The sequence below is a fragment of the Histoplasma capsulatum genome (assembly GCF_000150115.1).
Source record: "Histoplasma capsulatum G186AR genomic scaffold supercont2.6, whole genome shotgun sequence".
In the NCBI taxonomy this organism is placed as follows: domain Eukaryota; kingdom Fungi; phylum Ascomycota; class Eurotiomycetes; order Onygenales; family Ajellomycetaceae; genus Histoplasma; species Histoplasma capsulatum.
In genome coordinates, this window is record NW_025544806.1 from 330,064 (window position 1) to 357,603 (window position 27,540).

Sequence of the window (27,540 nt, forward strand, 5' to 3'; positions counted from 1 at the left end):
ATCGGCTTTTCTTGCCACTGCCAGTCACTATTTCACTGTCTCCTCCTGAGTTTTGTTTTTTAATTTCAAGCTGTGTCTGCCTATGGCATGCGGATGCTTTAGTTGTTCTGGCCGTCTACTTAATGGGTGCTATCAATGACAGTAAGAGACATTTACAAGGAAGGATAAATATCGGTGCACGGTGTCAACTTTTGGATGGCCTGGGATACAACGTATACGCCCTTTTTAGCACGATAGCAACGCTGTCTTGTTCTTAAACATGGCGATGAATTTCGTCACCTTCAATCAGGACTATAGCTATTTAGCTGTCGGTGGGTAATTCAATATCGAAGTGCTACACATACAAAATTACCATTTCTGATGATGTCCGATTTTATATATGTTCAGGTACCTCGAAAGGTTTTCGTATATTTACCACTGATCCTTTCGCGAAGAGCTATGAAACGAAAGAAGGAAACATCGCGATTCTAGAAATGCTTTTCTCAACCTCCCTTGTCGCCCTTATCCTCTCCCCTCGTCGGTTACAGATTACAAACACCAAGGTCCGTTTGCCATACTCCCTGCGGCTGTATTAGCATTCTCTACGTTTTGAGAGTCATAATTTCAGTTGCTAACTGCTGGATCAGAGACAATCGACGATATGCGAATTGACCTTTCCTACTACAGTTCTCGCCGTCCGTTTGAATCGGAAACGATTAGTCATTGTTCTGGAGGACCAGATCTACCTTTATGATATCCAAACAATGAAACTTCTTTACACTATTGAGACTTCGCCAAATCCGAACGGTGCGTAATGAGCAAGACGCCCAAACCCTTTCAAGGAACCGATAGAGAAGGACGGGTCACTAACTAATATATCATCTAGCCATTTGTGCACTCTCCCCTTCCTCGGAAAACTGCTACCTTGCCTATCCTCTTCCGCAGAAGGCTCCTCCATCATCATTCACGCCGCCTTCACACGCTCCACCCAGCAGCGCGCACATCTCACCGACTAGCGGCGAAGTTCTTATTTTCGACACGCTAAAGCTCGAAGCGATTAACGTCGTTGAGGCCCATAAGTCTCCCTTGTCGTGCCTCGCAATAAATACGGAAGGTACCCTGTTGGCTACAGCCTCCGACAAAGGAACTATTATCCGGGTGTTTTCTGTCCCTGACGCGCAAAAGTTATACCAATTCCGAAGGGGCTCTATGCCATCTCGAATATTTAGCATGTCTTTCAATATCACATCCACTCTTCTTTGTGTTTCTTCAGCAACCGAAACAATCCATATTTTCAAACTAGGCCACCAAGACCCTTCAGAAGATCTTCCCACTTCCCCGATTGGCACTGATTCCCGAAAAATTACTAATACTACTCGGGAAAGAGCATTCAGTCAGGATTCTAGCACTTTATCAGGTGGGGACAATTCACCTACGGACGGTGACCCCAGTGACATTAGCTCTCGAAAGCATAATGGTACACTTATGGGCATGATTCGCCGGACCTCACAAAACGTAGGCAATTCGTTCGCAGCGACTGTTGGTGGTTATTTGCCAAAGGGGGTCACAGAGATATGGGAGCCGGCAAGGGATTTTGCTTGGATCAGGCTTCCCAAAACAGCGGGGTATGGTGGCCCCGGTTCTAACACTGGACCCGTGCGAAGCGTAGTTGCTATGAGCAGTAACACTCCCCAGGTCATGGTGGTCACTAGTGATGGTAATTTTTATGTGTATAACGTTGATTTATCGAAAGGCGGAGAGGGTACGCTCACAAAACAATACTCGTAAGTTTCACCCCCGTTCAAGTAAATAAACCCTACGTGCGCAATCACCTACTAATAGCTGTTTGCTCTGCTTTTGACTCTCTTTTTCTGACTCTCTTTTTTTGACTATGTAGGGTGCTCGACTCCAGCGACAAACTTGGCTCCGCCGGAATGGATTATTTTTAACGTATGTAGTTCTTTCTCTGCTTATATTATATGACATCTTACGAATTATTTCCATTATGTCACCCTGTGAAGTCAGAAATCTTGATATCCATGCACGATAAAGCTTTTGTTGCATCACAATCGAATGGATTGTCAAGCTGGAATTCAGCCGGAGGTGTTTGCTCTCCACCAAGGCGTAGCTAACGATAAATATGTAATGTTGAAACGAACAAGCTCGGCGATTCACAAAAGACAGGAGTTCAAGTAAACTCTTGCGAGTATTGTTGATTTGATAGAGGATGTCGTGCAGCGTCCCTCATTTCTAAGGCCATTCTGCTTTAACCTGTCCTATAATCTCTACTTATTGTCTCTTCCCTACTCTTCTGCACATTATTCCAGCAATAACTACCTTGTCTGTTACTCATCCGCCAGGTGTAGATGCCCCGGCCAAGCGGGCCTATTTTTCGAACTGCCCAATTATAGAGTAAAAAGATAGCATTTTACAATCCAAATATCTTTATCTTCGGATGCCGAGAATTATTCTGACTTTTCGTTGACAGACACATTTTGTTATTGCTGGGGGTCTCGACTCGTCCAAATATGTTCACGATTGCGTTCAAAAGAGGGCATGGAAAAGGAACAAAACTAGTTTTAATATCTAACAACCCGTGAGGATGAGCTGCAAGGGTCTGGTTATGGACCATATCCACTGCTTGAAACACAGATACTCTATCATGTCCACTCGTTACAGCCTTTTTCCGTATGTCATTTTCTTCACCGAAGAATATACGGATAAGCGAATTGCCTCGCTTCGTCCACAAGACGGACAAAAAAAGCTACATTATTTTCAACCAAATCCACTGGCTCCTCAGACTGGGAGCGCGAATATATAAGTCGGAAATCGGAGATATTTGCGACCCTAGTCTTTCTGGTACATCTTGGAAAGTTCATGTTGCCCTTTCTAGGTGCCTTCACCACCGTCTCCCTTATATTACCAACGAAGGTGATGCTGAAATAAAATACGGGGTTGATACTGAGTCTTATCCTGGAAGGCTTGGAGGGAGACCGCAAACGGAATGGCAAAGAATCGAATACGAGGTGCGTGCATCAAATTGGATTATATTTCTTTTCAAGTCTGGGTCGGAGATCAATTTGTTGGAGCGACATTCCAATGTGCAATACCGACAGTGTGTTTCGCAGGAACCTGGTATATCTCCTGACCGATGGCTGTAAATTATGGGCAAGTGGACTTTGTCTGTCATATTGTTGATGTATTTGACGAGACGCCACGTAATATATACTTGCCTCCATGGAGAGGATAATTTTAAATATTAGCCTGTATACACATACCTCCTTCTTCCTATGCTCTTTCTCACCCTCTTCCAGAACGTATCCAGGCCCACGCAGTCATGAAAAAGAAAATGAGTGCTGCGGTACACTAAAAGATATGTCCTGTACAAATAGCTAAGTAAACACACTGGGAATAGTAAAATATAAAATGATGCTCCATCATCAGAGTTATGTGATTCTTGTAAGTGCTTCCTATGCTGCTCTGGATCAGAGGCGTTTGCAGTGTCAATGTCACCTTTGATAGTGTTGCTACTGAAATTTTCATGAAGAGGATGGTCATGGACGGATATGTTATCCATGCTATTTCATCTAACATGTCGAAGAGAATAATGTCTTGTGTCATGGTGGACATTTTGAGATTTAAACAGCGCCAGATTTGTGGTGGACAATCCCAATGCTGAACATGAAGTGTGAAGGCATCGCCGTCTGTGAGGGATATTTTGCAACCTTCTATACGAGGGATTTTGAGAGTTACTCGACCTTCAGAACAGAGATGTGGGATGTGGGTAATTTTTAAGCGAGCTGGAGTGTTTGGAGATTGAGCAGAGGTGGATTCACCTACTTACAGAGTATCAAAAATCTAGTATTCGTGGCTCCACTAAACAATATCACAGAATTCACAGTTCCAGAACCAGCTATGATTACGGAGTAGTTTCCAACCACTCTCTCAGGCCAATTTATCATCACCGCATATTGAACAACTGTTCATGATTGGGTGGGACCTGTTCGAAATGTCATTTTGACTCAAAAATTATACCAAGAATATAAGTTCTTTGATTTCTGCTGAAGTTGATTTCTGATTTCAGATATCACATTTTCATTGTTGACAAGGTTGTAGCGCAAGAACGAATCATCTACCGAGTTCAAAATGCACACCCTAGGTTCTACCTATTCACTTGATATAGAATCACACGCCGGCAAATAATTTACAGATATACTTCCCTTTTTCTATCCTGGACCACTTCTCTTTATTCCCGCATGATATTGCACAGAAAGTGCACTGGAATGAGCATGGGCCACTTGCTGGAATTACTTCTGATTTGCTTTGACTATATTTGACTGTGAAAAGTGTCAGTGCTAACATGGACATCTGTTGTTGGATGTTCGTCCAAAAAGTTACTGGAGGGTTGGGGTGATGAAAACGGGATGTTACTGCAACGGATGATGTATTGATAGAGGTAGGAAGCTCAGGGTATAGAGTTAGAATCATCGCATTGTGAGGGCATCCGAGCTTTCATCCCTGGACACACGAGAAGGGACTGAGCTTTTCGAGTGCTGTGTGATTTTACGATGATGACGATGATGATGGATGAAATAGACCCAAAGTTTAGTTAGTTTGGGTAATATGATATAGCTTCCTGTTGGATAGAACCAAATTTCCCTGAATTTGGTTCATTGGCTCGGAAAATGGCCTGCTAATAAAAAGAATAGAATGTCCCCGTCGCTCAGGTCCTTTTCCATTGAAATAAATATATAAAAATTTAAGGCACCAGGATGGGATGCGGCGGCTCAAACAAAATGCAACTTCGCCCACCTTCAGCTGGCTGCACAACTCGTCCAACTTCCGCAAGACCGGGAACGACAAGACCGGGAGCCATCCGAGGTGGCCCAATGAGAACCTCTTCCCGCCATTATCCTCCACCAGAACCACCATACAGTCTTTGTCAGCGATGCCAGCGACACCGGCGATGCCAGCGACACCAGCGACGCCGGCGCCGCCGGCGCCATTGCCATTCCACCAGGCAAGTAATCGAAAGCAATGATTTTACCGTGGGATGGATATGTGCCCTACCCATTGAATTCGCAGCGTCCGTGGCGATGTTAGATGAAACATATCCAGTTCCTCCACTGGACAGAAATGATTCAAATACGTATGCCCTCGGGCGGATTAGAGAGCATAAGGTCGTTTGCGCTTGTCTTCCAGCAGGAGCACAGGGCATGCATGCTGCTGCAACAGCAGCCAATGATTTGCAACGCAGCTTTCCGAACGTGCGGTTTCGGCTGCTGGTGGGGATCGGAGGTGGAGCACCAGCCCCGCCGAGCAACGATCCGCTCGAGGATCTTCATCTTGGAGATGTCGTTGTTAGCTGCCCAGGAGTCAACCATGGTAAGTGGGTTAATAATGATAGAGGGTCTCATGGATCTGACTATAACCACCTACTAATCATCTACTAGGGGGAGTAGTCCAATATGACTTCGGCAAAACTATCACAGAAGGCAACTTTATCAAGACTCGGTCAATCAACAGGCCGCCCGCGCAGATAATGTCCGCGGTTGCGAAACTCAATGCTGAACACCTTGCAAGGGGGAATTCAATCTGCGAATCTATTTTCCAAATGCTCGAATCAAACCCTAGGATGACACCCAAGTTCCAGTTTCCAGGCACCGCACATGATGTATTATTCGACGCAGACTACAATCATAATAAATCTGGAAAGAACTGTGAACAGTGCGATACACGACGGTTACTTACACGCGGATCTCGAGAGACGAGAGAACCTGTCGTTCATTATGGCCTCATTGGCTCAGCAAATAGGGTTATGAGGGATGGGATCACGCGAGAGAGGCTCCGACAGGAACATGGAATTCTTTGTTTTGACATGGAGGCTGCAGGATTGGTGGACAATTTCCCATGCCTTGTTATACGAGGGATTTGTGATTACTCTGACAGTCACAAAAACAAGCGCTGGCAGCCATATGCTGCCGCGGCTGCTGCCGCATATGCGAAAGAGCTTTTGAATATCGCACCTCCTGTTGTTTGAGGATTTACATAGAATCTCACACAGACTATCAGAGGATTTGTTGAGGGAAGTCCTTGGGGGAAAAGGCCGGTTTCAGAACCAATATCTAGAATATCTATTAGAATCAATTTAACTTGTTATTTAGTGATTTTGATGTAATATTCGGATTATTCTATAATTCCGACACTAAATTATTAAACTTTCTACCTTTCCAAAGAGGGAATCAATCAAGGCGGGCCCTGCGCCAGGTAGTGTGCATTAAAAAGCTCCTGGAAACCAACAATGCCTTTGGCTGCGGCCACCTCTACATATTGAGTTGTGTTTTCACTCCTCCAGGAGATTTGCTGGGGTCCATATTTCACCTTTAAAGTAGATCATGTAGCTGATTTAGTAAGCTGTCAAAAAAGTGGAGTGGACCTAGTTAGAGAATCAACTGGACAGGTTAAAACGTATGAAGCTAATATAATCGCCAGAACAGAGAAAATCCTTGATCCTATTAAGTTTCAACCAGAGCTATCGTATTATCATACGACTTAATAATAGGATCATATAACCTTTGTGGGTTTTGCAGCATTCCAACAATAAGTCCTTCCCTTCCGTAAGGAAACAGGACACCTTGTATGGTTCTGCAAAGATGCTTGACGCTCTTAAAAGTTCAACAGAAACTTCTGTAAAAGATACTCAAATTCATCAACTTCCAAGTTGCAATTTTCTTATAAATTCTGATATATCAGTCTCTCAGCATATTATCTTTTGAGCTGATTCTGTCTGTCTCTGTCTCTGTATCTCATTTAATTTTTCTCACCTGTGACAGACATTTTGTCAGATAAATATAAAAAATATTTACTCAAGATTATATCAATAGATATGATTGATATTAAGCAGCATCTTGATCATCGTGAACTTCATTGTACTGATCTTGTGCTGTGCACTACTTCACTCACTTTTAACTTATTTAACAAGATTTATATTGATTATTATTAGTATTCTTCTTCCTTCTGTGGGATCCTCCGATCAGCTCAAAAGGTTTGGTCAGGTTTCACATCTGTGCATTGCTTTCTAACTAAACATCTGAGTCTAGGGCGTGGATCGACTCAGAGCCCAGGAACAATTTCTATTTTTAAACCACCTGACTCAAAAAGCAAGGGACATAATGGGAGGGAAGTGATACGATGTGTGACATTGTGCTGAGGTACGACGCATTGGTGCTGTATGGAGGAAATACGGTCATAGAGGTGGCTCTATAAGTTGAGGTATCTGATATTATTTATTGAGGTTCTATTTCATACCTTGGTATCCGTACAACTAGGAAAGAGATATTATCAAGGAGCGGGGCGTTTCGCTAGAGATTACCATGTGTGAAAAGAAGGACATCGGCATTGCGACGATGATTAGCAGGAGGAATAAAGAGGAGAGGGCAATAATTCTTCTAATTTCATTTTCAGGAACCAGACCCTGTAGTCAATGACATTAGCCGATGACATTGGAAAGAAAGTAACCTGTTGGGGATTCTTCTTGGACTGCTCCATAGTAACGGAAGTATGAACATGTTCACACGGCAACGGGGAATGCAAGAGATAATTCTGAAAGTGAACGGGCGGCCGCCTTCTCAACAGCTTGGTTCATTGGTAAAGGCGGCAAGCCAACCTGCTGTCGAGTCCATGACATCGCCTCACACCCTTCTGGAATCTGGGATATTGGAGAATGCTCCAAAATCCCCGAAACTTCTTCCACAAGCTCTCTCCCCGCCGGACCCACCCACCATGACATGTAGTCTCGACCAGCTCTATCTAGGAGAACACCAAGATACATAAGCATGAATAACGCCATTGGCTCCCGGTTCTTGATTGCTGCAATGTAATCTCGGCCGCCGATGGGGATCATTGACAAAAAGTAACTCTTAATGCGACCGCAGGAGTCTTCTGCGAAGCAGTATTTTAGCTGTGCAATGGTAATCATATATTCCTCGCTGGCCAACGGGGTTTCCTCTCCTGAAAAAATGGCCGTGTGACTTGAGGCAGGAACGCGAATCTGGCGACTGACGATGGACAGCTTCTGCAAGGCAGCAAGGGTGTCTTGGTCCAAGATTTCCATAGATAATGGCTTGTAGTGGAGTATGTCGCGGGATGAGCAGGGGGCGTCTGTTAGCCACTTAAAGTTAAATGCCGCGATGTTACAGGCGCCAAGCATCAGGCTGAAGATGACGTCTACACGTTCTAGCATGGTCTGTTGCCTGCTAGGAAGGACGAATTGCATGAGTGCTGAAAGCGCTGCGAGGTGGTAGAGCAAATGGAGATTGTCCTCGTTGATATTTTCGAGCTGGGAGCGGAACCCGGCGCTGGCTTTGTTGCTGTACTCTAAGGCTGTGCAGAGGTAGGTAGCAGACTCGGATTCGTTTGAGGATAGAGCCAGGTCAACTGCAGCTGCCGCGAGAAGACTATTCATGACGTAGTCATCTTTCAAAGCTGCGCGGGGGAGTAATATTTGCATATATGGTTCATCTGCGGGGATGCTGTATAATCCCATCCAAGTCCTCGTCGTCCATCTATGCAAAAGCTCCATTTCCAACAATCTATTTGATTCACTTGTACTGGAAAAAGCCACAGGAGAGGCAGAAGGGAGGAGCGTCAAGGGGGACTCTGAGGACCTCCTTGAAAAGAATCCTGACTGTAAGCCAGAAGCTTCATCAACTAACTTTTTCCGGGAATTGCTCGTCGAATCGCCTTTAGAGCTCCTTGCTAGCGCCGGCAGCGTCGACTTCTTTCTGGTGACTCTTGGCTTAGTCTCAGGCGACTGATAGACACAGTCAGTCTTCCGCACAACGCAGTTTGCACAGGACGGGCCTTGTTCATCGCACTATTTAGATTATGATTAGCGACTCTTACCAGCAACATCGTATAATTCCACCATGCAGATGACGGGGATAGGAATCCAATCGTCATATACACACCTTTACGTGTCTCCTTTTGCAATTCAAGCACCCTCTGCGCGATTTGTTATGAGATACTCTTTTCTGCATGGCAAATTGCGGCCACTAACTACCAGTACATAGAAACGTGCTTCGAGATAGAGAATTTCATGGTCGAAAGAAGCTCTCTGGGTTTTAAACGCAAGAAACCTGGAGTATACAGGCGCCTCATCGTCAGAGCACACAAGATCTGACAGGGCTGAATTTAGCTCAGAAGCCAAGAAGCAGCGGTGGCTCAAGTTTGGAGCAATCAAAAGCAAGGAACTACAGCGGATCTGTCCTCCCAGCCAGCGATCAACCATTCCTGCATCGGCTGTTGTCACTCAGCCCCATAACCACCACACGAGGCGGAATTGGGCTGGCCTATCCGCCGCCAAAAACAGCACAGAGTACAGTGAATGCAACTCAACTAGAAAATCCATCAGCATGTTTTCCAGGGTTTAGGGGACCGGCCCCCAAGTGCATCCGCCCTCATCGACTAATAAAGCAACAGTTATGCCCAAAGCACTAATAAACAAGCCAACAGAATCACCAGAGTTAAGACATTGACTCTTGCAGATAATGGATACCAGCACCCCATTTTTGCTCCATTGAACAGAGTCCATACGGGCTGGAGGTTATGATCTGGAGTCGAAATTTCCTCGTTGGGTAAGTTTAGGGTTACTGTCCCGGTTTGGACGAAGCTCTCAAAGCGGCGCTCGGGTTATCTCGATTGAAAGTAGCGTGGGGTGATCTATACGAAATACGCAAATACGCCCGTATGTCCTTAGGATGGAAAACGGCGATTTATACAGGCAACCCATTTTTTGATAATCGCACTCCCGCTACTATAACAATAGGAATAGCTCAGCAATTGATTTTCCAGAACTTCTACTTAAAATTGGAATGTTTCCGCATGAAGAGAGTGTTCACAGCTTCTCATGTATTGATTTAGTAATGGAAAATCAAGTATGAAGCTAAACTCAATCCTTTGTAGCGGCGGTGTGTTGTCGTATAAATCGCTTCGTGGATAACTACATCCTAGTACCTCCTGAACGTACTTGATTGCTGGAAGTTAGCGCTACATCAATCTAGCTTAATTGGTGCTGGAAAAACATGCCAATTCTGGATTCCGGGGTGGACATTTCCCACATTTCATTGACTGGGGCCCGAGCGGGAGGCGAAGGGCTCCAAGCTACCGCCACTCACTCGGTGCTGGTAGATTAGGTGGGGACAATGGCATGCGAATTCTATAAGAGCCCCGAACCCCTCAGTTGGGACGTTCGTGATTATTTGGAATTTCCATCCTGTTCTGCTCTGCATTCAATTGCCTCAATTGTGGTATTGGTTCCTATTTCCCCTTTTCTTGGTTTCCAAGAGCCCCTTCCTGCGTTAGTTACTAGTATAGGTGCGAAAGTACCGAGAATGATCCCACGGCTGTGAAGCTTAACCAAGGCCATGGAGCTGGAAACCCTTCAATTCCCCTCCCCGGCTGTGAGCACGAAAGGCAACGGCGATACGCTGTCGAGAAACGAGCCCGCGGGTGCAGCTTCATTCCCACACAGCTCCCCCCGTAATACGTTTGAAGACACAACACCTTCAATAACGACCAGCCCCTCAGAGCGTTGGAATTATCCAAAACGCAACTGTTTTCGTTTCCTAGCGGCCAATTACAGCTTTATAGTATTGGGAATCAATGATGCAGCCTACGGTGTAAGTTAGCAGCATCTATGTATGAAATAATGTATATCCAGATATCAGTGTGAGAGAGAAAAAATCAGGAAGAACAAAAGCTTAGAAGAAGTGCTAACTATATTGCCAACCAAAACAGGCTCTTATTCCATATGTAAGACTGTGAACTCATTCCACCAGACATCCCCCCAGTTCAAAAAGGAACAATAAGCCAAAGGGAGGGAGTGAGAGAGGGAAAAAAAATTTATACTTACACATATCCTATTTATTAGCTAGAAACTTATTATCACGTTACCTACACAGTCATATCGCTAGTATTTTTATCCCCTCTGTTAGGATATATCACGTCGGCCATATTGAACAATATGTTACATATGCGCTTTGGGCAGCGCGGCCCTGCTCTTTTGGGACCTGCCAGCCATGTCATTGCCTATGTCATTGTCTGCCTTCACCCTCCATATCCGGTCCTAATCATTGCCTTTATTATTGCTGGCTTCGCAAATGGCCTGTCAGACGCTGCATGGAACGCGTGGGTGGGCTCAATGGCAAATGCCAATGAACTTCTAGGACTGTTACACGGCTCTTATGGCCTAGGGGCATTACTGGCACCGACAATCGCTACATCCCTCATCACAAAAGCGGGCTGGCAGTGGTTTGAGTTCTATTACCTTGTTACTGGAAGCGCCTTTTTGGAACTGGTTTTTCTCGGGGCCTCATTCTGGAATTCGACAGGGGCCCTGTACCGCGAGACACACCAGCGTAGCGAGGTAAGCCACAGCGCGAGGACCATGCCCTCCGATGAAGAACGACCACAGGTTACGAGAAATGATATTATCATCAGCAAGATCTTCGGCAACAGCCGCACAGCTGAGGCTGTAAGGAACAAAATAACTTGGATCTGTGCATTCTTCCTGATCGCCTATGTTGGGATCGAGGTTGCCCTAGGTGGGTGGATCGTCACGTTCATGATTCGCGTTCGCCATGCGTCAAACTTTGCATCCGGCATGGCGTCGACTGGGCTCTGGGCCGGTATCACTGTTGGGCGTGTGGTTCTCGGCTTCGTAACCCCTCGATTATTTAAGTCTGAAAAGCATGCCGTGACTGTATATCTGGGAGCCTCTGTGGTCCTCGAGCTTCTCTTTTGGCTTATTCCCCAATTCATCGTTTCTGCGTTGATGGCTGCTTTCCTTGGGTTCTTTCTGGGGCCCCTGTTTCCAGCAGCTGTAATCGCTGCGACGAAGTTGCTCCCGAAACATCTACATGTCAGTGCTATCGGCTTCGCGGCCGCCATTGGTGCATCTGGGGCTACAATCTTGCCCTTCGCGGTCGGTGCCATCGCCCAAGTCAAGGGAGTGCAAGTCTTGCAGCCGATTGTGCTCGCAATGCTTGTTGTTGACGGGGGAATTTGGCTGTGCCTGCCCAGTCTTTCGAAGAAGAAACAATGAATCTACTTCGAGCGGCTCCTTTAATACCATCAGGATTAGGGGCAGCTCTCTTGGTCTTATAAACGATTTTTCGTTGTTTTTTACTCCCGTTTTTTGTCCCGTGCTTAGGGTATTGGGTGCATATCGTCATTCGGAACATCCTTCACGTTTTTACTGCAACCTAACCAATCAGCCTGGCTACGGTGCCCTTATCAAAGAAAAAAGGCGATTATATGGATGACAGGAATGTGGTCATACCTTGAAATTCTGGAAGTTGTGAAAATCGGTGCAAAACATTTCCTCTGGTGTGTTGGTTACTAGCAATTCCAAGGTATTTCTGAGAAATTGTAGATCCAATTCGTACATAGCATATTTGGACGGTATCTAAGAATGTATCGATTTTCCTTTTGATATTTATCTTTCTCACTTTTCCCTCTCTGACCCTGTATTTTCTTGGCGTGGATAAAGTATATTCTGGCCTCGCTTTTAGTTCAAAGATTGATGACGTTCACCAAACCCCGCCACACCGGTGGACTGTTCAGGAAGAAAAAAAAACTATTCACATGTCTTTATGTATTGTAAATGGTTCTCGCGGAGAGGAGAGGCTACCATGATCATACTTAGACGAAGTTGAAAAGCAGTTCCGCTTGGCAAATGGAGTCATCAAACCCTGCTCCGCTCAGCGGAACACCCTGGGATGAGGACATTTACACTGGGAACAACAATGACAATGTTGGTAATCGGGATGCTTCCAGCATCTACAAAGGAGGAATTCCTACGTCTGGCCCTCCAGTGAACAAATTCCATAAGTTTTCGCCTCGACCAAGGGGTATCTCCAACCCGTTACAAACCGGAATACTCAACTATCTCAAGAGCCAGCAGCACCACCAGTACAACCACTGTTTGCCCATACATTTCCATCCAATTTCTCCGCAATCACCATCGATTCCCCTACCTAAAAGATTTACAGTTTACACACCTCTCCTCCTGCTTCCGTCAAATACATTCTCCTTGCCACCCGAATGGGCGACACTTTACAATACATTTTCTAGCGCAGAGCGCCAGGAGCTTTACGCATGCATAGTTGCATCCTTCGCATCAATGGGCGTCACGCACATCGCGATAAATGCGCCCATATCTCCAACAATTGCTACTGGCATTGACAATCGAATTCGAAGTCCGACGGGGTTGGCACCTTTGTTTGGGGATTTTGGAGAGGCCAGTGATCATGTAGGGGGAGAAGCAGGGAGAGGGGAGGTATGCGAAGATATAGAAGAAAAAGAAGCTAACCCTTCGGAAACGGCTTTGCAGTCTGCGTTGTGGGTTCGCGCGGTGCAGAATCGCGGCATCGTGCAGATTTGGGCACCATTTCATTCTATGTTCAGTCGTGGGAATGTTGTGGAGAAGGCGAGGATTTTGGGGATTGAGTCTCGGTTTGAGGGGCTTGATGATGGTTTTGATGACAGTGGGAAGCGAATGTTAGGCCAGCGAATGGGAGATATTGCGGTGGTCGATATGTATGCTGGGATTGGCTACTTCGTGTTTTCGTACCTGAAGAGAGGGGTCGGGCGGGTGTTGGGCTGGGAGATCAATGGGTGGTCGATTGAAGGATTGTGTAGGGGATGTAAGGAAAATGGATGGGGGGTTAAGGTGGTCAAGGTCGACAAGAAGACGGGCGAGATAGAAGGCAGTATTGATGGGTTAGCCAGGGGATTGAGGGAGGAAGATCGTGTGGTAATTTTCCATGGTGATAACAAGTTTGCAACAGATGTGTTAAGAGCTTTGGAAGAGGCAATGCAGCGGACGAAGACATGGAAACGCATCCGGCATGTTAATCTTGGATTATTGCCGAGTTCTAAGCCGTCATGGGAAGGGGCTGTGAAGGTTCTGGATACGGAGGCTGGAGGCTGGATCCATGTTCACGAAAATGTGGATGTAAAGAGTATCGGGATGATGGAGGAGGGTATTGCTAAAGAGATCAGTTCTCTGCTCAGCTCTTCTAGAGGAAGTGCACAGCTTCCACCGTCATCACAACCCTTTATTCCTGCAGCGAAGTGTATCCATGTGGAAAGAGTTAAGACCTATGCCCCGGGCGTGATGCATTGCGTTTTTGACATCTACATACCACCTTCACCAAGCTGGTTGGAATCGAGCAACAACATATTAACCTGAGCTACAGAAGTGGCCCGCAGGACACAAATTCGCGATAATAAATCAATAATTCTTCAATTCCCTCTAGTTGATGCCGAGTACGTTCAATAAAAAACAAGGCAACTCAATAACATACAAACATGGGAATAATATATACAGAAACGCTCCTTCATAGCAACATCACAAACATGTTCATTCGTATGCTCTTAAACAAACATTTATGCGTTTCAAACATGAAGGCCAAGGTAATAACAGCACCGATACAAAGAGGATAGGAAAGCCCAGAATATTCGATGAAATATAGCGAAAAATGCAGGGGCGGACGTCATCTTGCCGAGGGGCTCTTGAGGAACTTGACCGGAATGTTAGCCTCCACAATGGGCATTTTTTGGAGGTTTGCCAGTCGAATCTGAGCATCTTCCGCATGGTCGTGTTGCCGAAAATGTTCGATATCTTCGGGATGCGTTAGGTCTTCCTCCGTTGCCCCATCGCCGTGGTATTTTTCAAAATGGTGTATTTCATATTCATATTCCAAGTCACCATGATGTCCCGGTCCCGTACCAAAGTCTGGTAGCTTCTTTCCCTCACGGGACAGGCGCATCCATTCGTGTTGCGATATAACCCCGGTTTTCTGTGGATCGAAGATACTGAATATTTCCTTGAGGATTTGTTGTTTGCGTTCTTCTGTTATGCTGGCATTGGAGTTGTCATCAAGTCCATAGGTCCTGCGGACTTCCTCCACTGTCCATACCCCCGAGTTGTCATAGTCGTGAAGCAAAAAAAAGGAGCCTGGGTCAAAGTTTGAGATGTGGTGTTCCTCTAAATTCCCTCATTGTCAGCAAACTCTCTGCATACTTTGGCGCATCATGGTTACCCCTTACCTAGCATATGCCTTGTAGCCCAGTCCTTCACATCACCAATATTTTCGTGTGAGCCATGCGCGAGACATAACCTTGTCACTGCTAGGAACGCTACCAGTAACGCAATCATGTTGCTGTCGCAAGAATCCCGCAGTGAGCCAAACCAAAGCTGTGCAGTTAAAGCAATTATGTGGAGGCAGGGTTTGTTGTCTCGATCTTGCCTTGTGCTCTGGGGATAAAACAGACCAATGGATGATGCATACTAGTGCGCCTACTAGTGGCACCGTTACGAATGCGTGCTCCAAGGACAGGAGGCGTGGAAATGCTCGAAACTTGAATTTGATGGGAATCTCAGTGCCAAGAAGTTATGGGGCTCCATAGGCTCTTTGCATTCGACAGCCAATATGGGCATTAAACCGCTCGATCCGCCCCTACTGCTTCATGGGCCTGTCAATTCGGATGTTACCGTATAAATTTCTCCAAGCCTCCGTAGCTATGAGTGAATTGAGCTTACAGACTCCTCACTTGATGCCGCCTAACATCAACCCTTTTTAAAGCACACATACTGCTGAATCAGTCAATGATCATTGAGTCAAATATCATGAAAATTAGTGACTAGATATTACACCACCTAATCGATATCCAGGTCCTCCTTGAGACGTGTTTACGGAGAATGTTAATATCTACTTCCGTAAACCATGCAGAGAAAAATGGGTCGGGAAAGTAGCACCAGCTGGACGTTCCTCTATTCCAGATCTGCTACACCTGATTACATGACCTGGTAGCACCGCTGGCTGGGAGATTTTTTGGGTTTTTGATGACCTACTGCGTAAGGCATGAACCGGGCGGTGGCATTGGTCCGGGTACAGCTCACAAGGTCAAGGGGTGAAAAGAAAGCAGGGTCAATAGCAATCATGCCAAAACAGGTTTAAAACGGTCAAATAGCCCACAAGCACGCCATCAAGCAAGCCATCTAGCCTCAGTACTATGATACGGCTCAACTCCACTGACCAGTATTCCCTCACCCATGTTTCTTACATGTGGCGGATAATACAACCGTATATTCCCCTGAACCCTGAGCTCCAGAATGAGAGTGATTGCGTGGTGGAGGCTAAAAAGTTTCGCTGACGCAGGGTCGATTGTGTGGTTGGCCGGGAGGGGCAAGACTATGTTCTTAGGGAGGCCGAAGACGCGGGAGGTTATCCCCGCGCGCCTATAGATTTGGCTGTCTCCGGATATAGGTCAAAATGTGTGGAGCATCATATTTCGGGGTATAACATTTCCCAGACAGCCGATGTTGGTTCCCTCGATAAGACGAACTACACGAGGATCGGGCATGTCTAGAACCAAGAAGGGCGGTTTTCTTGGATTCGGGCTAGTTTCACAGATTGCAGGTAAATATAGCATTATTCATTTGCTGAGGAGAGTATACCAGCCGTGGCTGCACACCCACCGTCTTTGCCGACATGAAGGTATGACGAATCATATGAGCGACCTCCAGGTCCGAGAAATGCTGTGAACAAGAGATAAGTGGTTCGCCATCGCCATCCTTGTAGTTCATGCGCTCTATTTCTTGCTGGCGATAGCTCCATCAATATTGAACGGGTGTACTAGCAACATTGTCGAACATACGGGCTGACAATGATGCCGGGCTTGGTTGTGCTGCCTTCCTTGTAATAGTCTCAAATACTGCACAGGAAAAAGAATTCTGAAAAAGGGTGCTTCACAAATGAGCCTATTAATGGTTTTATAATATCAATGTGATGAACGTCATGGTCAACAAAGAGGAAGACTGGCGTTGAACGGTGTTCTTTGAACTGGCATGCTTTTATGTGAAGCGCAAAAGGATGACATGCTTGTAGGGGCTGGAGTGCTACTCTACGCTTGGTAGAGTCTGCAGCCGAAAACTTGACCACAGCAAATCGAGGATGTGCTCAGGGGATGCGAGGTGGTGATGGAGAACTGGACGACGTGACAGAGGTGGAACAACGTTTTTCCAGCCAAGTCTCTAGTGAACCAGCCCGCAATGTCCACGAACTCCGACATCACCATTCGCAAACACCAGCCTTCCGTCGGTATCTCTCGACAGCGCTTCCCTCAATGCTGCTCGGTTGCATCCCTCCTGCCCGCTGCCTCTGATACTACGACAGGGGCAACGTCAACTGGTCTACTGGACACGATAAGGTGGGAACTCACCCAGAGAACGACTTTCGATTGACCTACCTTGCCCTCAAATTTCTCGAAATTCCCCTCCTCTCCATTTTCCTGTCCATCAATTATGCCAAAATAATGCAAGGTTTTTGGTCCAGAACTGCCCTTTCTGGGTCATGTCGATGTGTTTCTTGCCTGCGCAGCAGCTCCAATGCCGTTGCTGGACAAGCTAGCACGGCTGCCAGTCGGCGGAGGCTCTACATCGGCAACTCCGTCACACTGCTCTACTCCGCCATTTTTGCGACTGCCATAATTTTTGACGCAGATGTGAAAACCAAACGACGGACCGAGTTAGAGAAGAAAATTAAGGCTGTGAAAGAGGAGGTGGAGGAATTGCGGATTGAGGAAGCTCGTATCCTGAATGGGCTCGCTGATCGGAGAAAATTGCGACAACTTCCTCTTCCGCTGCAAAGAAGACAATATAGCACAGTTGCCGCAACTGCCACAAATGGATCTGCGTCAGTTGGGAAATATTGGGACGCGAACACACTTCCAATTGAACGCTTAGAAAATAGGGAGCCCGGTGCGTTTAAAGACCGACCCGAAATGATCACCGACTTTTTTGAGAAAGGGTCTGCCAAGAAGAGAGACCCAACGGACGAAGATGAACGTGTTCGGAGACAGTATGACTTAGCAGGGCAAGATGTTTTGCGAGAAAGGGCTATCCAGCTCCTTGCAATACGGCAACTCGCCATAAAGTTGCTCCTTCGGCCCAGCATTGCGCATTCTTATGGGGAGGTGGTGGCAGATTATGGAGAAGAGTTCGACCACCCGAAATTCAAAACACAAGATTATCTTGTCGAATTGCACAGGATAAAAAGACGGATCACTCGCCTGAGGTTTCGGAAAGACGAATCATACGATGATCTCGTGAAAAATATAACGATTCAAGAGCAATCAGCCCTCCAGCAAGAAAGGCAGGAATTGCACAATAACCTCCAAGCGGCTTTTGAATCATATAATCGAAAAGCCCTTTCCCTCCAGCGATTACTATTGATCACCTCTGAGAATTTACTGGCTTCGGAAGAACCAATTTTGCCGCAGACTGTTGAGCTTATGATCACGCAATTTACACGATCCAAGCAAAACGACCTTGTGAAGATGGTCATCGACTCGCTGTTTCCAAACAGGATTAGGATGACTCCCCCTGTCATTGTTTCTGCGATCAACTTTTTCAACAAAACCAAGGACCTCTTTGGGTTCGACGGTTTCTTACGTTTACTTCAAGGGGACAGTTTTCCTGTGAATATACCTGTTTTGTGGGAAACAGTTCGTGTTGGAGATGTTCAGGTTGCGCTTCCACCAAAGCCTCGCCACCCATTTGTGATGAATGCTCTCATTTCTGCCAGTCTTAGTTTCAATCAGCCCCAAAACGCTGACGCTTACCTCCATATCCTTCGAGAATCTGGATACAATGAAGGAGCTCAGGTCCTGGGTTCTTATCTTCGATTCTACACCGTATCACCAAACTGGAGAAAGGGTGGCTATGTCCTATTGCGATCTGTCGCTTTTATTATGTCTACGAAAGCTCATTTTGGAAACGCAATTAACCGACTAATCCTATATATGGTAGCCTTCTGCAATTCATGCGGAAAACATGAATTGTCTGAGGCTATAGTCAAAGCTGCCGTTGATACTGGAATTGATTGGAGGCCCAGTTACAATAAGAGAGATCTTCGGAGTTCAGTCAAAACCGCTTTAAAGCAGTGGAATACGGCTGCTGAGCGTGCTTCGACAGATATCCCCGTCAATAGGCCTTTAGGTCAGAAATGTTATGAGTTCGCAAAACAAATAGAGCAAATGGTTCGCGTAACGATCGGGTATAGTGCAAATGCGCCATCGCATAACCCTCCGCAATCCCGAGAACGCGTCGACAGGAGTTTCGATGTGCGACAGGCAGGTCAGATTTATGAATCACAGGATCGTGAACCAACCACCGGCAGCAGCTATTATCTTCATGATGTCTCCAAACCGAAGCAAGCTGCAGAATTGACTCGTCGTAAAGCCGAGCATCCTCAGTTCCAGAAAAACCAACCCGATGAGGAAGAACCTGAAAGGAATATTGTGAGTTTCTTTGTGAGGAAACCCGAAGAAGAACGTGTAAAAAATTCACCGTCCGCCGAAGAGATAAGAAGAAGACGTTTCCATGATGACTGCCGGTCTTTGTTCTATTCGTTGGGAGTGTCTAAAAGGGCCATTCTTGACCTCCATCGGGAACTAAATGAGTATGAGCTTCGTATTCATGCTTCGGAAGTACCAGCCGAAAAGGTCAAAGAGGAACTGTCCCCGGAGGCATGCGGGTCGTTGTTCTATTCGCTAGCGATCTCTCAAAAAACCATTGGAGACTTGCAGCGTGAAGTAGATGAATATGGTCTTCACATTCATACTTCAGAAGTGCCAATCGAGGGTAGAGCTGAGCTTCTGGAGACCTGATGTCTTGGTTGTCTCATGCGTGAAACGTTCAATGTTGCGCATTTGCGTTGCATGCCTAAACATCTTTGACAACAGCATATCTCTGAGTTGTGTATAATTGATATGATGAATGCAATAATCACGTTGGATCTTGAGATTCTCGTGTTTTCGAACACAGCCCGATTGCGAACGTTTAACGACCTCAAAGATAACTGCATCAAGCAAAATCCTCGTTTAGGTGACCAAATCTGGCAACAACGATTGTGAAATCGAGACCCCCGAGGACTCCTCAATTTGCCACGTCCGAATGAAGGGTGAACATGGACCTTGCCTTTCCTCCACGAAACCGTCGTTAATACAGCCGGACCGTAGTATTTCCAGTGCTCCCTATATATACCCTTTACGGGCAGATTTTAAATCTTCGATCTCCGCGGCCTTCGTCAGGCTCTCCATGTCTTCCCTTTTGAGCGTGTTCTAAAATATAAAGCCTTGTGCATGTACTTCTTTACTTGACATAGCCTTATCCACCTTCACATATCACTATGTTGCCGCGATTATTACTTCAAACCCCAGTCAAAGTTAACCTGGACCCATTGCAATCTCATTCAGAGTATGATGGGCAAATGTCATTTTTCCTTTTCATATTTCTTGTATATATAGGGAATTTTGCCTGTTGGCATATGCATGTATGATAGGCGGGGAGTAGTGAATCCATCTCTCGATATACACAATTCGAATATACTTTTTTTCACTTCCCGAGATGGCCCCACTTAGCGAGCGAGAGATTTCTTATCGGTATCTAGTAATTTAATATATCCGAAAGGATGGTTGAATGAGGCATCTTTCAAATGGTGATTTTCTGCCCCAACAAGGGAATATCAGTCAATAGGATTTCTCACCTTGCCAGTCACATGAAAGGACGACAATCTAAACAATTCCTTTTGCTTTCCATTTCTATGTTACAATGTATAGGGTAAGTAGGAATAAATAGTGTTCGATAGGAAAAGGATTCTATTTATCTTTTAGGACATACGCCGACTGTGGACTCGGGAATGCAGAAAGGACAAATTAAGTGACGAAAGGTGTTACACGGCTCTAGCAGAATGTTCATTGAGAATTGAAACCACGAGACAGGAGATGAGAGAAGAAAAATAAGGCTTTTTGAAAACTGGCAGTATATCTATCATTCAACGATCTCCCATTTTCTTCTCGTCATCTAAACGGATAAATAGGGGAATTAATCCAATCGTGGACGCCATGTAGTGTCAATGTACGACCTATGTTTGTATGAGGGAAAGGAGAAAAGAAACAAAGGGATGGGGAGGAGTAAGGGGCCCCGGGGGGTAACTGGATCTAAGCTTTGCCTTCTTAATGTCGTTTTCCTTTATCTGCGCGCATCTTCTCCTTTCGGGAAAGTCGTTCGGCAGCCCGAATTAAAGCGGAGCGAATCTCGCCTTTGGGGAAACTGGATATATCGTAGTAAACTGGGGCAATATCCTATAAGAGAAACATTTATAATTAGTGATAAGTTATGAGTGAGAAGAGATGTGAGCCAAATGAGGTCCACCAGAGCGAAAGCACTCACCAAAAGCCATTCCCCTTTCACAGCAGTCACTGTTCTTACATAGTTCTTTGTCGTGAGAACAAATTCATTATACAATACCCATTCCGCTTCATGCCCCAGGACACTACTAGGGTGCAGCAATACGGGCTCATTGTTATCTTTGACAGTCCTGTAAAGATTCTTTCCCTGACTCTCTTTCTTGGCAACCTGCATGAAGAAGCCAGCCACAAGGGCACGGCGGATGTTTTCGTAATATTTCTTGTCTTCGAATGGGGTAGAAACAAGTTCGATTTCTTCCCGCTCCATGATACGTTGTAGCTGCTGTCGAACATTGTCGGCAGATTGAAGAGCACGGAGGGAAAGGAAGTGATCATGGCACCATTGTCGTGGGTTGGCTTGGGCGTTAGGACCCTTGAAGGCGTGGTAGGCGTTCAAGAGTGTAAGGTGGTCACCATCAGGGTGGGCAAAGAGGTTCTTCATTTCATCTGCGCGTTTCCGCTGGGAGGCAGGACGGATGAATATTTGGGGAACGGACAGGAGAGACGTAATAGAGAGGATCTCATTGGAACAGTAGAATTCTGGAGAGCTGATCAACATCACTGCCAGAGCAGGGTCCAGTGGGAATTCGGATGCAAGTCGACCTAGGGGCGTAAGATCTCCTTCGTCATTCAAACAAGCTAGATAGTTTAATTCCTCGAGCGCTCGCATGAGAGTTTCGGGGGCAGGAGGATCCATAAGGTCGAAGTGAACCAGGTCGTCAATTCCAAGCTTCTTCAGGTCCAACACAGTCGAGGACAAGTTGGAACGGAGAATTTCTGGATACGTCTGTTCGATAAGTTCCTTTTTGAATGCGCTCTCGGTATACAATCTGAAACATTTTCCGGGACGTGTACGACCAGCACGGCCAGCCCGCTGCTGCGCAGATGCTTTAGAAATTGGTGATACCAGTAAGGACTCGACGCGAATGCGTGGGTTATAAACTTTCTGCTTTGAAAATCCTGGGTCGACCACATACACAATACCGTCGATGGTCAGAGATGTTTCAGCGATGTTAGTCGACACGATACACTTCCGTCCGGGTCGTCCTCCTTCCTTACGAGGTGGCGGGGGAGGATCAAAAATGCGCTGCTGTTGCGCTGGAGGTAGGCTCCCATAGAGAGGGTATACCTTCATGGGCCCTGCATCGGCTTCTCGAATCATCTCATCTACCTCAAGAGATATTTTGCGCACAGAGTCTTCGATCTCCTCCTCCCCGGTCAGGAATAGGAGTATATCACCTTCCGGTTCATTGGCGTGAATTTGCAAAACGGTACGAATCGCAGCCTCTACGTAATCTTGTTCCGGCTCTGGGGTGTAAAAGATTTCGACAGGGTGGGTTCGTCCAGGGACCGCGAGGAGTGGCGCATCACCAAAGTACCGTTGGAATTTCTGGGCGTCCAACGTGGCAGACATGATAATTAATTTGAGATCTGGGCGGCGCTGAACGACTTCTTTAAGGAGACCCATGAGCACATCGGTAGCCATCGTTCTCTCGTGGGCTTCGTCCAAAATGATGGTGCTGTAGCGTGTAAGATCGTGGTCATGCATCGCTTCCCTCAATAACATACCGTCCGTCATATACTTCAGGATGGTTTTCTGACTCGTCATATCCTCAAAACGAATACTGTAACCGACTTCCTCGCCAAGCTTAACATCCATCTCTGCTGCAACTCGCTCCGCAACTGACATGGCGGCAACTCGCCGGGGTTGGGTACACGCTACAAGCTTGCCTCGCTTTTGCGGAAGATCGTCGAAGAGCACGAACTGAGGGATCTGGGTGGTCTTGCCTGAACCGGTCTCACCGACGAAGACGAGGATTTGGGATTTCTGGTAGAGTTGTAAGAATTCATCCCTACAGCAAATATTATCATTAGCTAGGCGAAATGTCGTGAATGAGGGGGCTCAAATCGCATACCTTTGAGCATGAACTGGTAGATCCCTTCGTGTTTTTAAAATCGAAAAGTATTTGCTTGAGAGCGCTTTACCATTGAAAGGATTCAGTAAAGAATTCTCCGCCTCTCTAGCCATAGCAGCTGTTGTTTCGTGTCGCTTGAATCGGTCAAGGATCGAACCCTCAGTAGCATTGCCATTTGCTGGCGTTTCGTCTTCATACCAATGCGCAAGGTACTTATTCTGTCGAGGATCCATGTCTGCGGTCTGGGTTTTCTGTCTCTTTTTCGCACGAGCAACACTGTCGCCGTCAGGGCGATGGTCCGCCATAGTCGTCAGTGGCAATGCAGTGGGTTCTCGAGGGGTGTGCAGGGTGGCGCAAAGAGATGAGTTGAGGTTTGAAGCTGAAGCTTGTGTCAAAAAAAAGATAGCACGGACACAAAAAAAGAAAATTTTAGCCGACTCCAGGCTCGCCTAAAACTTCCCCGCCTAAGATCCGTGCTTCACCCAAAAAATTCTTGGACAAACATCTTCGACTTCATCTTCATCGAGGTAAAAACCCTGTGGATTGTCGCTCCTTTCCTCCGCTCTGTCGATGTATATTGCTCTTGCACATGGGCTGAAGTGCAATTGAATCATAATGCATGTTTGATTTTTGCCTAACATTGCTTTTCTCAGACCTATTCTCATGCGCCCATCGACTACCCCTCCAGTTGATTGAGTGAAGCTGCAAGTTCTTAATGTTTCGGTTTTAGATATTTGTGAATTTTTCTTTCTCTCCCACTTTTCTCTTAAATATCTTCAACTTTTGCAGTGTACCGAACTATATGCGCTCTGCTTACCCTACTACTAAACGCCCTCACTTGTACCCTGCCGCTGTGCGGTGGTTGCAACTATGGAGTCACAAGATGATTTGACCCCAACCTTTTGTATTGGACAACATGAAACTCGGCGCACTGTGCCAGTATCGCCTCAACTAGTCCAGTTGGCGCAAGAGGGTAATGTACGTATATCAGCGAATACATGTTTTTGCGCCTCTGCAAATTGCTAACGGTCTTCCTAGTATGATCTACTCACAACCCCCATCACGACTCCTCTTTTCCATTCCCGCGTCCTTACGCTGCTTTCTACCCACCTATCTGACTCGCGCCCACCTGCTCTCGACGCGACTTTAACTTTGGGAACGTCACATAATACTAGTCCTGTGACGGTCCCGCCACTTTCACCTGAAGATACTTTCTTGACGCCAAATGAGTCCACAAGCCAGCTGGTTGGTGTCACTAGTCCTTGGATAGATCTTTGTTCTCCAGATCCTTTGATAGCAGACATATCTCGCCAAGTATTGAACCTGGAGATCGCCTACACTGCGTTTTGCGGCGTCAGTTTCGTTATCATCCCAGGCCCAAGATTACACCATGGAAATGTGCACGGGGAAGGTCTGATGTATTATGCTCGCGCAGTTCAGGATATTTTGAATATCGGGCTTTATATCCAAGTGCATATCTGGTTTGGTATGGTAGATATCCCGGATCTGGAAACTAACAATGTTGGTGACCTCGCCCCCTTTGCTAGAGCGGATTATCTTATCGTAGGAAACTACTCACCCACCAAGGTGGACTTATTTGGTACTTGGGAAGCTTGGGACGTTATCAGAAAAGTATGTAAATATCATTCGAGACTTTTCGTAGGTAAGAATAAAAACAATCTCTCCATACTATGTTTTGTCAAATATATCCGCTCGTGCAGCTTTAACCCATGGTGTGGACATGGAGACGATTGCTCGTAAGAATGAACTTGCTGATCTGAATGGAACAGCTTTATCGATCCCAAAACACCTTCCGCCCATGTCTGTACAGACACGATGGCATGCTGAACCAGTCCATATCCTCACAATCGCAGGGTCGTCATTCATCAAGAACCAGAAAGGGTTTCCCGTTTTGCCCAAGGCGCACCAGGCCATGATTGCTCACATGATGCGGCTCCGCACCCCACCGTGGATTATTCTTTGCGATGTTGGCCCGATTCCCGGGCTTGAGGTTGGTCAATCGGGCTCTGAGACGGATTCGACCCCCAGAATCAGCCCCCGAATCGAAGCTGAGGAAGCCGATCCTACCCCCGCGGAAGCGCACCGGCATTTCAGATCTGGGTCTAATAAAAAGAATTTTGACCCAACCCCTCACCTGTCCTATATGAGAAATCTCCAGCAGAAACAGCCTACTCGGACTCCTATGGAGCGATTTGGAGTTGGATATCAAGATTATTTACAGGCTCCACTCCAGCCCCTTACCGTTAACTTGGAAAGCATAACTTACGAGGTGTTCGAGAAAGATCCTATTAAGTACGAATGGTATGAGCGTGCAATTGCCAAGGCTTTGAAAGACTGGGCGGAACAGGGAAAGCCAACTTGCCATCCAGAAGGCCATGTGGTGCTTGCTGTAGTTGGTGCTGGACGAGGTCCCTTGGTCACCCGAGCTATTCGCGCGAGTGTTGAAACTGGCGTGGCCATTGAAGTTTGGGTTGTGGAGAAAAACCCTAACGCCTTCGTTCTGTTACAACGGCATAACGAGGGTTTGTGGGGTGGCTGTGTGAACTTGGTGAAATCAGATATGCGCAGTTGGAAAGGCCCGCACCGTTTGGCTCCTGAGTCTGGTAGGTACTTCCCAGCTGTATTGAAGAGGAGAGAGTAGCCATGGATCAATTGCTAAAAAAAAACTTGAAGGAGATTCCGACGAGCCACCCAACATTATCCACACGCCAATAGATATATTAGTTTCAGAGTTACTGGGGTCATTTGGAGACAACGAACTATCTCCTGAATGCTTGGATGGCGTCACTCACCTGCTCAACCCTGTCCATGGGATTTCAATCCCAGCCTCATACTCTGCACACCTTTCCCCAATTTCCTCTCCACGCCTCCATGCGGACATAGCCAATCAATCAATCACCAACCCAGCTGCGCCAGAAACACCTTACGTCGTTATGCTACACGCGTTTGATTTCCTCTCCACCCTCCAACAGCCTGTAGAACCCAAGAGTGCCAGCGCCAACAAGCCGACAAGCGGGGGAGGAGGAGGAGGAGGAGGAGGAGGCCAGAGTACTCAGGGCGGTGGAAACACCGCGCTGCCGCGCGCCAGTGAATCCCCAACACCAATAATAAAATCAGCGTGGTCATTCTCGCACCCCAACATCAACGCGCCGCCGCCTTCCCCAGTTTCATCCACAATCTCCAACGCGCACAACGTCCGACGAACCAGGTTAGCGTTCCCCTGTCGAGAACGGGGCACTTGCCATGGCCTCGCCGGCTATTTCGAGACTGTCCTGTATGATGATGTTGAGCTATCGACGAATCCAGTGACAATGGATGCCAAGAGTGCCGGCATGATAAGCTGGTTCCCGATATACTTTCCGCTCAAGGTGCGTTCGAATTTATACCATTATTCATTCCATTTTTATACAAGGATTCTCTCTCTACTTCTCTCCCCTCCAAAAAAAAAAAGAAAGGAAGGAAGAAAGAAAAAAGAAAAAACTAAAAACAGGAAATCCACCTCAGACCCCCCTCACCGTCCCCGCCAACTCCGAAATCGTCGTAACCATGTACCGCCAAACCGACAACCGAAAAGTTTGGTACGAATGGATCGTCGAGGTATTCGCGCGCGATACATCGTCGCCGCTACCAGCAGCGACAACCAGCAGCGCATCGTCGCAGCCGCAGCAACCTTCCCCTTCCCCTTCCACTTCCTCTTCCTTACCACTACCATCACCATCACCAACGTCGCCGCCAGCCAGAGCTGAGAAAGGCACCGATGTCGACAAGGACAAAGCGGCCGGGGACTTCAGGAGAGTGCGTGTCGCGATGAGTGAGCTGCATTCTAGTATCAAGGATGGGTGCTTGATGTAATTTTGTGTGTTTTGCGGGTTATGGAAAAAAAAGAACAGGGGGGGGGGGGGGGGGGGCGGCACCCACAATCCTGGGTACGGACGGGTATCTATCTAATTTTATTCCATGAACCATACCTTACGACGTTTTTTTTTAACAAAGAAAAGAAAAGAAAAGATAAAATAAAGAAAAAGAAACAAAATTCAATTCCGTGGACTCATTAGTTCTCTGGTCTGATCAGGGCCCGCTACCCGCTAGTAGATACATTTGTATAATTACCCCTTGACTCCCTTTAACCAGCCTCCTCTATATATCAGCTCGAGCCGCTCGCTCCTTGGCTGATTCGTACGAACAATACCTAGTTAACCCCTGACCCTGAATTACGGTGTCACACACAGCACATCTCATCCATTGTCCTAGAACAACATCTAACATCAGCAAATAGCAAGGAGGTAATCGGTGCTGCTGTGATATG

At 46.6% G+C, this 27,540-nt stretch overlaps 8 protein-coding genes across 8 annotated transcripts; 5 read left to right on the forward strand and 3 right to left on the reverse strand.

The window, feature by feature from the left end:
* Positions 1 to 259: 259 nt before the first annotated feature.
* Positions 260 to 2,430, forward strand: HCBG_04812 (phosphoinositide binding protein ATG18; the record flags this gene model as incomplete). The annotated part of the gene is made up of 5 exons (XM_045431861.1): positions 260 to 311; positions 388 to 542; positions 627 to 786; positions 866 to 1,763; positions 1,877 to 2,430. The coding sequence occupies 5 exons, from the start codon at positions 260 to 262 to the stop codon at positions 1,926 to 1,928; spliced, it is 1,317 nt and encodes a 438-aa protein (XP_045287073.1).
* Positions 2,431 to 4,775: 2,345 nt separating this feature from the next.
* Positions 4,776 to 6,019, forward strand: HCBG_04813 (uncharacterized protein; the record flags this gene model as incomplete). Its single annotated transcript, XM_045431862.1, has 2 exons — positions 4,776 to 5,364; positions 5,433 to 6,019. The coding sequence occupies 2 exons, from the start codon at positions 4,776 to 4,778 to the stop codon at positions 6,017 to 6,019; spliced, it is 1,176 nt and encodes a 391-aa protein (XP_045287074.1).
* Positions 6,020 to 7,549: 1,530 nt separating this feature from the next.
* On the reverse strand, positions 7,550 to 9,533 carry HCBG_04814 (uncharacterized protein; the record flags this gene model as incomplete). The annotated part of the gene is made up of 2 exons (XM_045431863.1): positions 7,550 to 8,854; positions 8,949 to 9,533. The coding sequence occupies 2 exons, from the start codon at positions 9,015 to 9,017 to the stop codon at positions 7,550 to 7,552; spliced, it is 1,374 nt and encodes a 457-aa protein (XP_045287075.1).
* A 480-nt stretch (positions 9,534 to 10,013) lies between these two features.
* On the forward strand, positions 10,014 to 14,233 carry HCBG_04815 (tRNA wybutosine-synthesizing protein; the record flags this gene model as incomplete). Its single annotated transcript, XM_045431864.1, has 5 exons — positions 10,014 to 10,658; positions 10,777 to 10,791; positions 10,910 to 11,917; positions 12,191 to 12,366; positions 12,700 to 14,233. 5 exons carry the CDS (start codon positions 10,404 to 10,406, stop codon positions 14,231 to 14,233), a joined length of 2,988 nt encoding a protein of 995 aa, XP_045287076.1.
* Positions 14,234 to 14,537: 304 nt separating this feature from the next.
* Positions 14,538 to 15,202, reverse strand: HCBG_04816 (uncharacterized protein; the record flags this gene model as incomplete). Its single annotated transcript, XM_045431865.1, has 2 exons — positions 14,538 to 15,031; positions 15,094 to 15,202. The coding sequence occupies 2 exons, from the start codon at positions 15,200 to 15,202 to the stop codon at positions 14,538 to 14,540; spliced, it is 603 nt and encodes a 200-aa protein (XP_045287077.1).
* Positions 15,203 to 17,013: 1,811 nt separating this feature from the next.
* On the forward strand, positions 17,014 to 20,453 carry HCBG_04817 (uncharacterized protein; the record flags this gene model as incomplete). Its single annotated transcript, XM_045431866.1, has 2 exons — positions 17,014 to 17,147; positions 17,223 to 20,453. The coding sequence occupies 2 exons, from the start codon at positions 17,014 to 17,016 to the stop codon at positions 19,714 to 19,716; spliced, it is 2,628 nt and encodes an 875-aa protein (XP_045287078.1).
* Positions 20,454 to 21,063: 610 nt separating this feature from the next.
* On the reverse strand, positions 21,064 to 23,518 carry HCBG_04818 (pre-mRNA-splicing factor; the record flags this gene model as incomplete). The annotated part of the gene is made up of 3 exons (XM_045431867.1): positions 21,064 to 21,192; positions 21,281 to 23,150; positions 23,214 to 23,518. The coding sequence occupies 3 exons, from the start codon at positions 23,516 to 23,518 to the stop codon at positions 21,064 to 21,066; spliced, it is 2,304 nt and encodes a 767-aa protein (XP_045287079.1).
* Positions 23,519 to 24,083: 565 nt separating this feature from the next.
* On the forward strand, positions 24,084 to 27,086 carry HCBG_04819 (arginine N-methyltransferase Skb1; the record flags this gene model as incomplete). The annotated part of the gene is made up of 5 exons (XM_045431868.1): positions 24,084 to 24,191; positions 24,252 to 24,876; positions 25,004 to 25,837; positions 25,908 to 26,602; positions 26,739 to 27,086. 5 exons carry the CDS (start codon positions 24,084 to 24,086, stop codon positions 27,084 to 27,086), a joined length of 2,610 nt encoding a protein of 869 aa, XP_045287080.1.
* Positions 27,087 to 27,540: the final 454 nt, after the last annotated feature.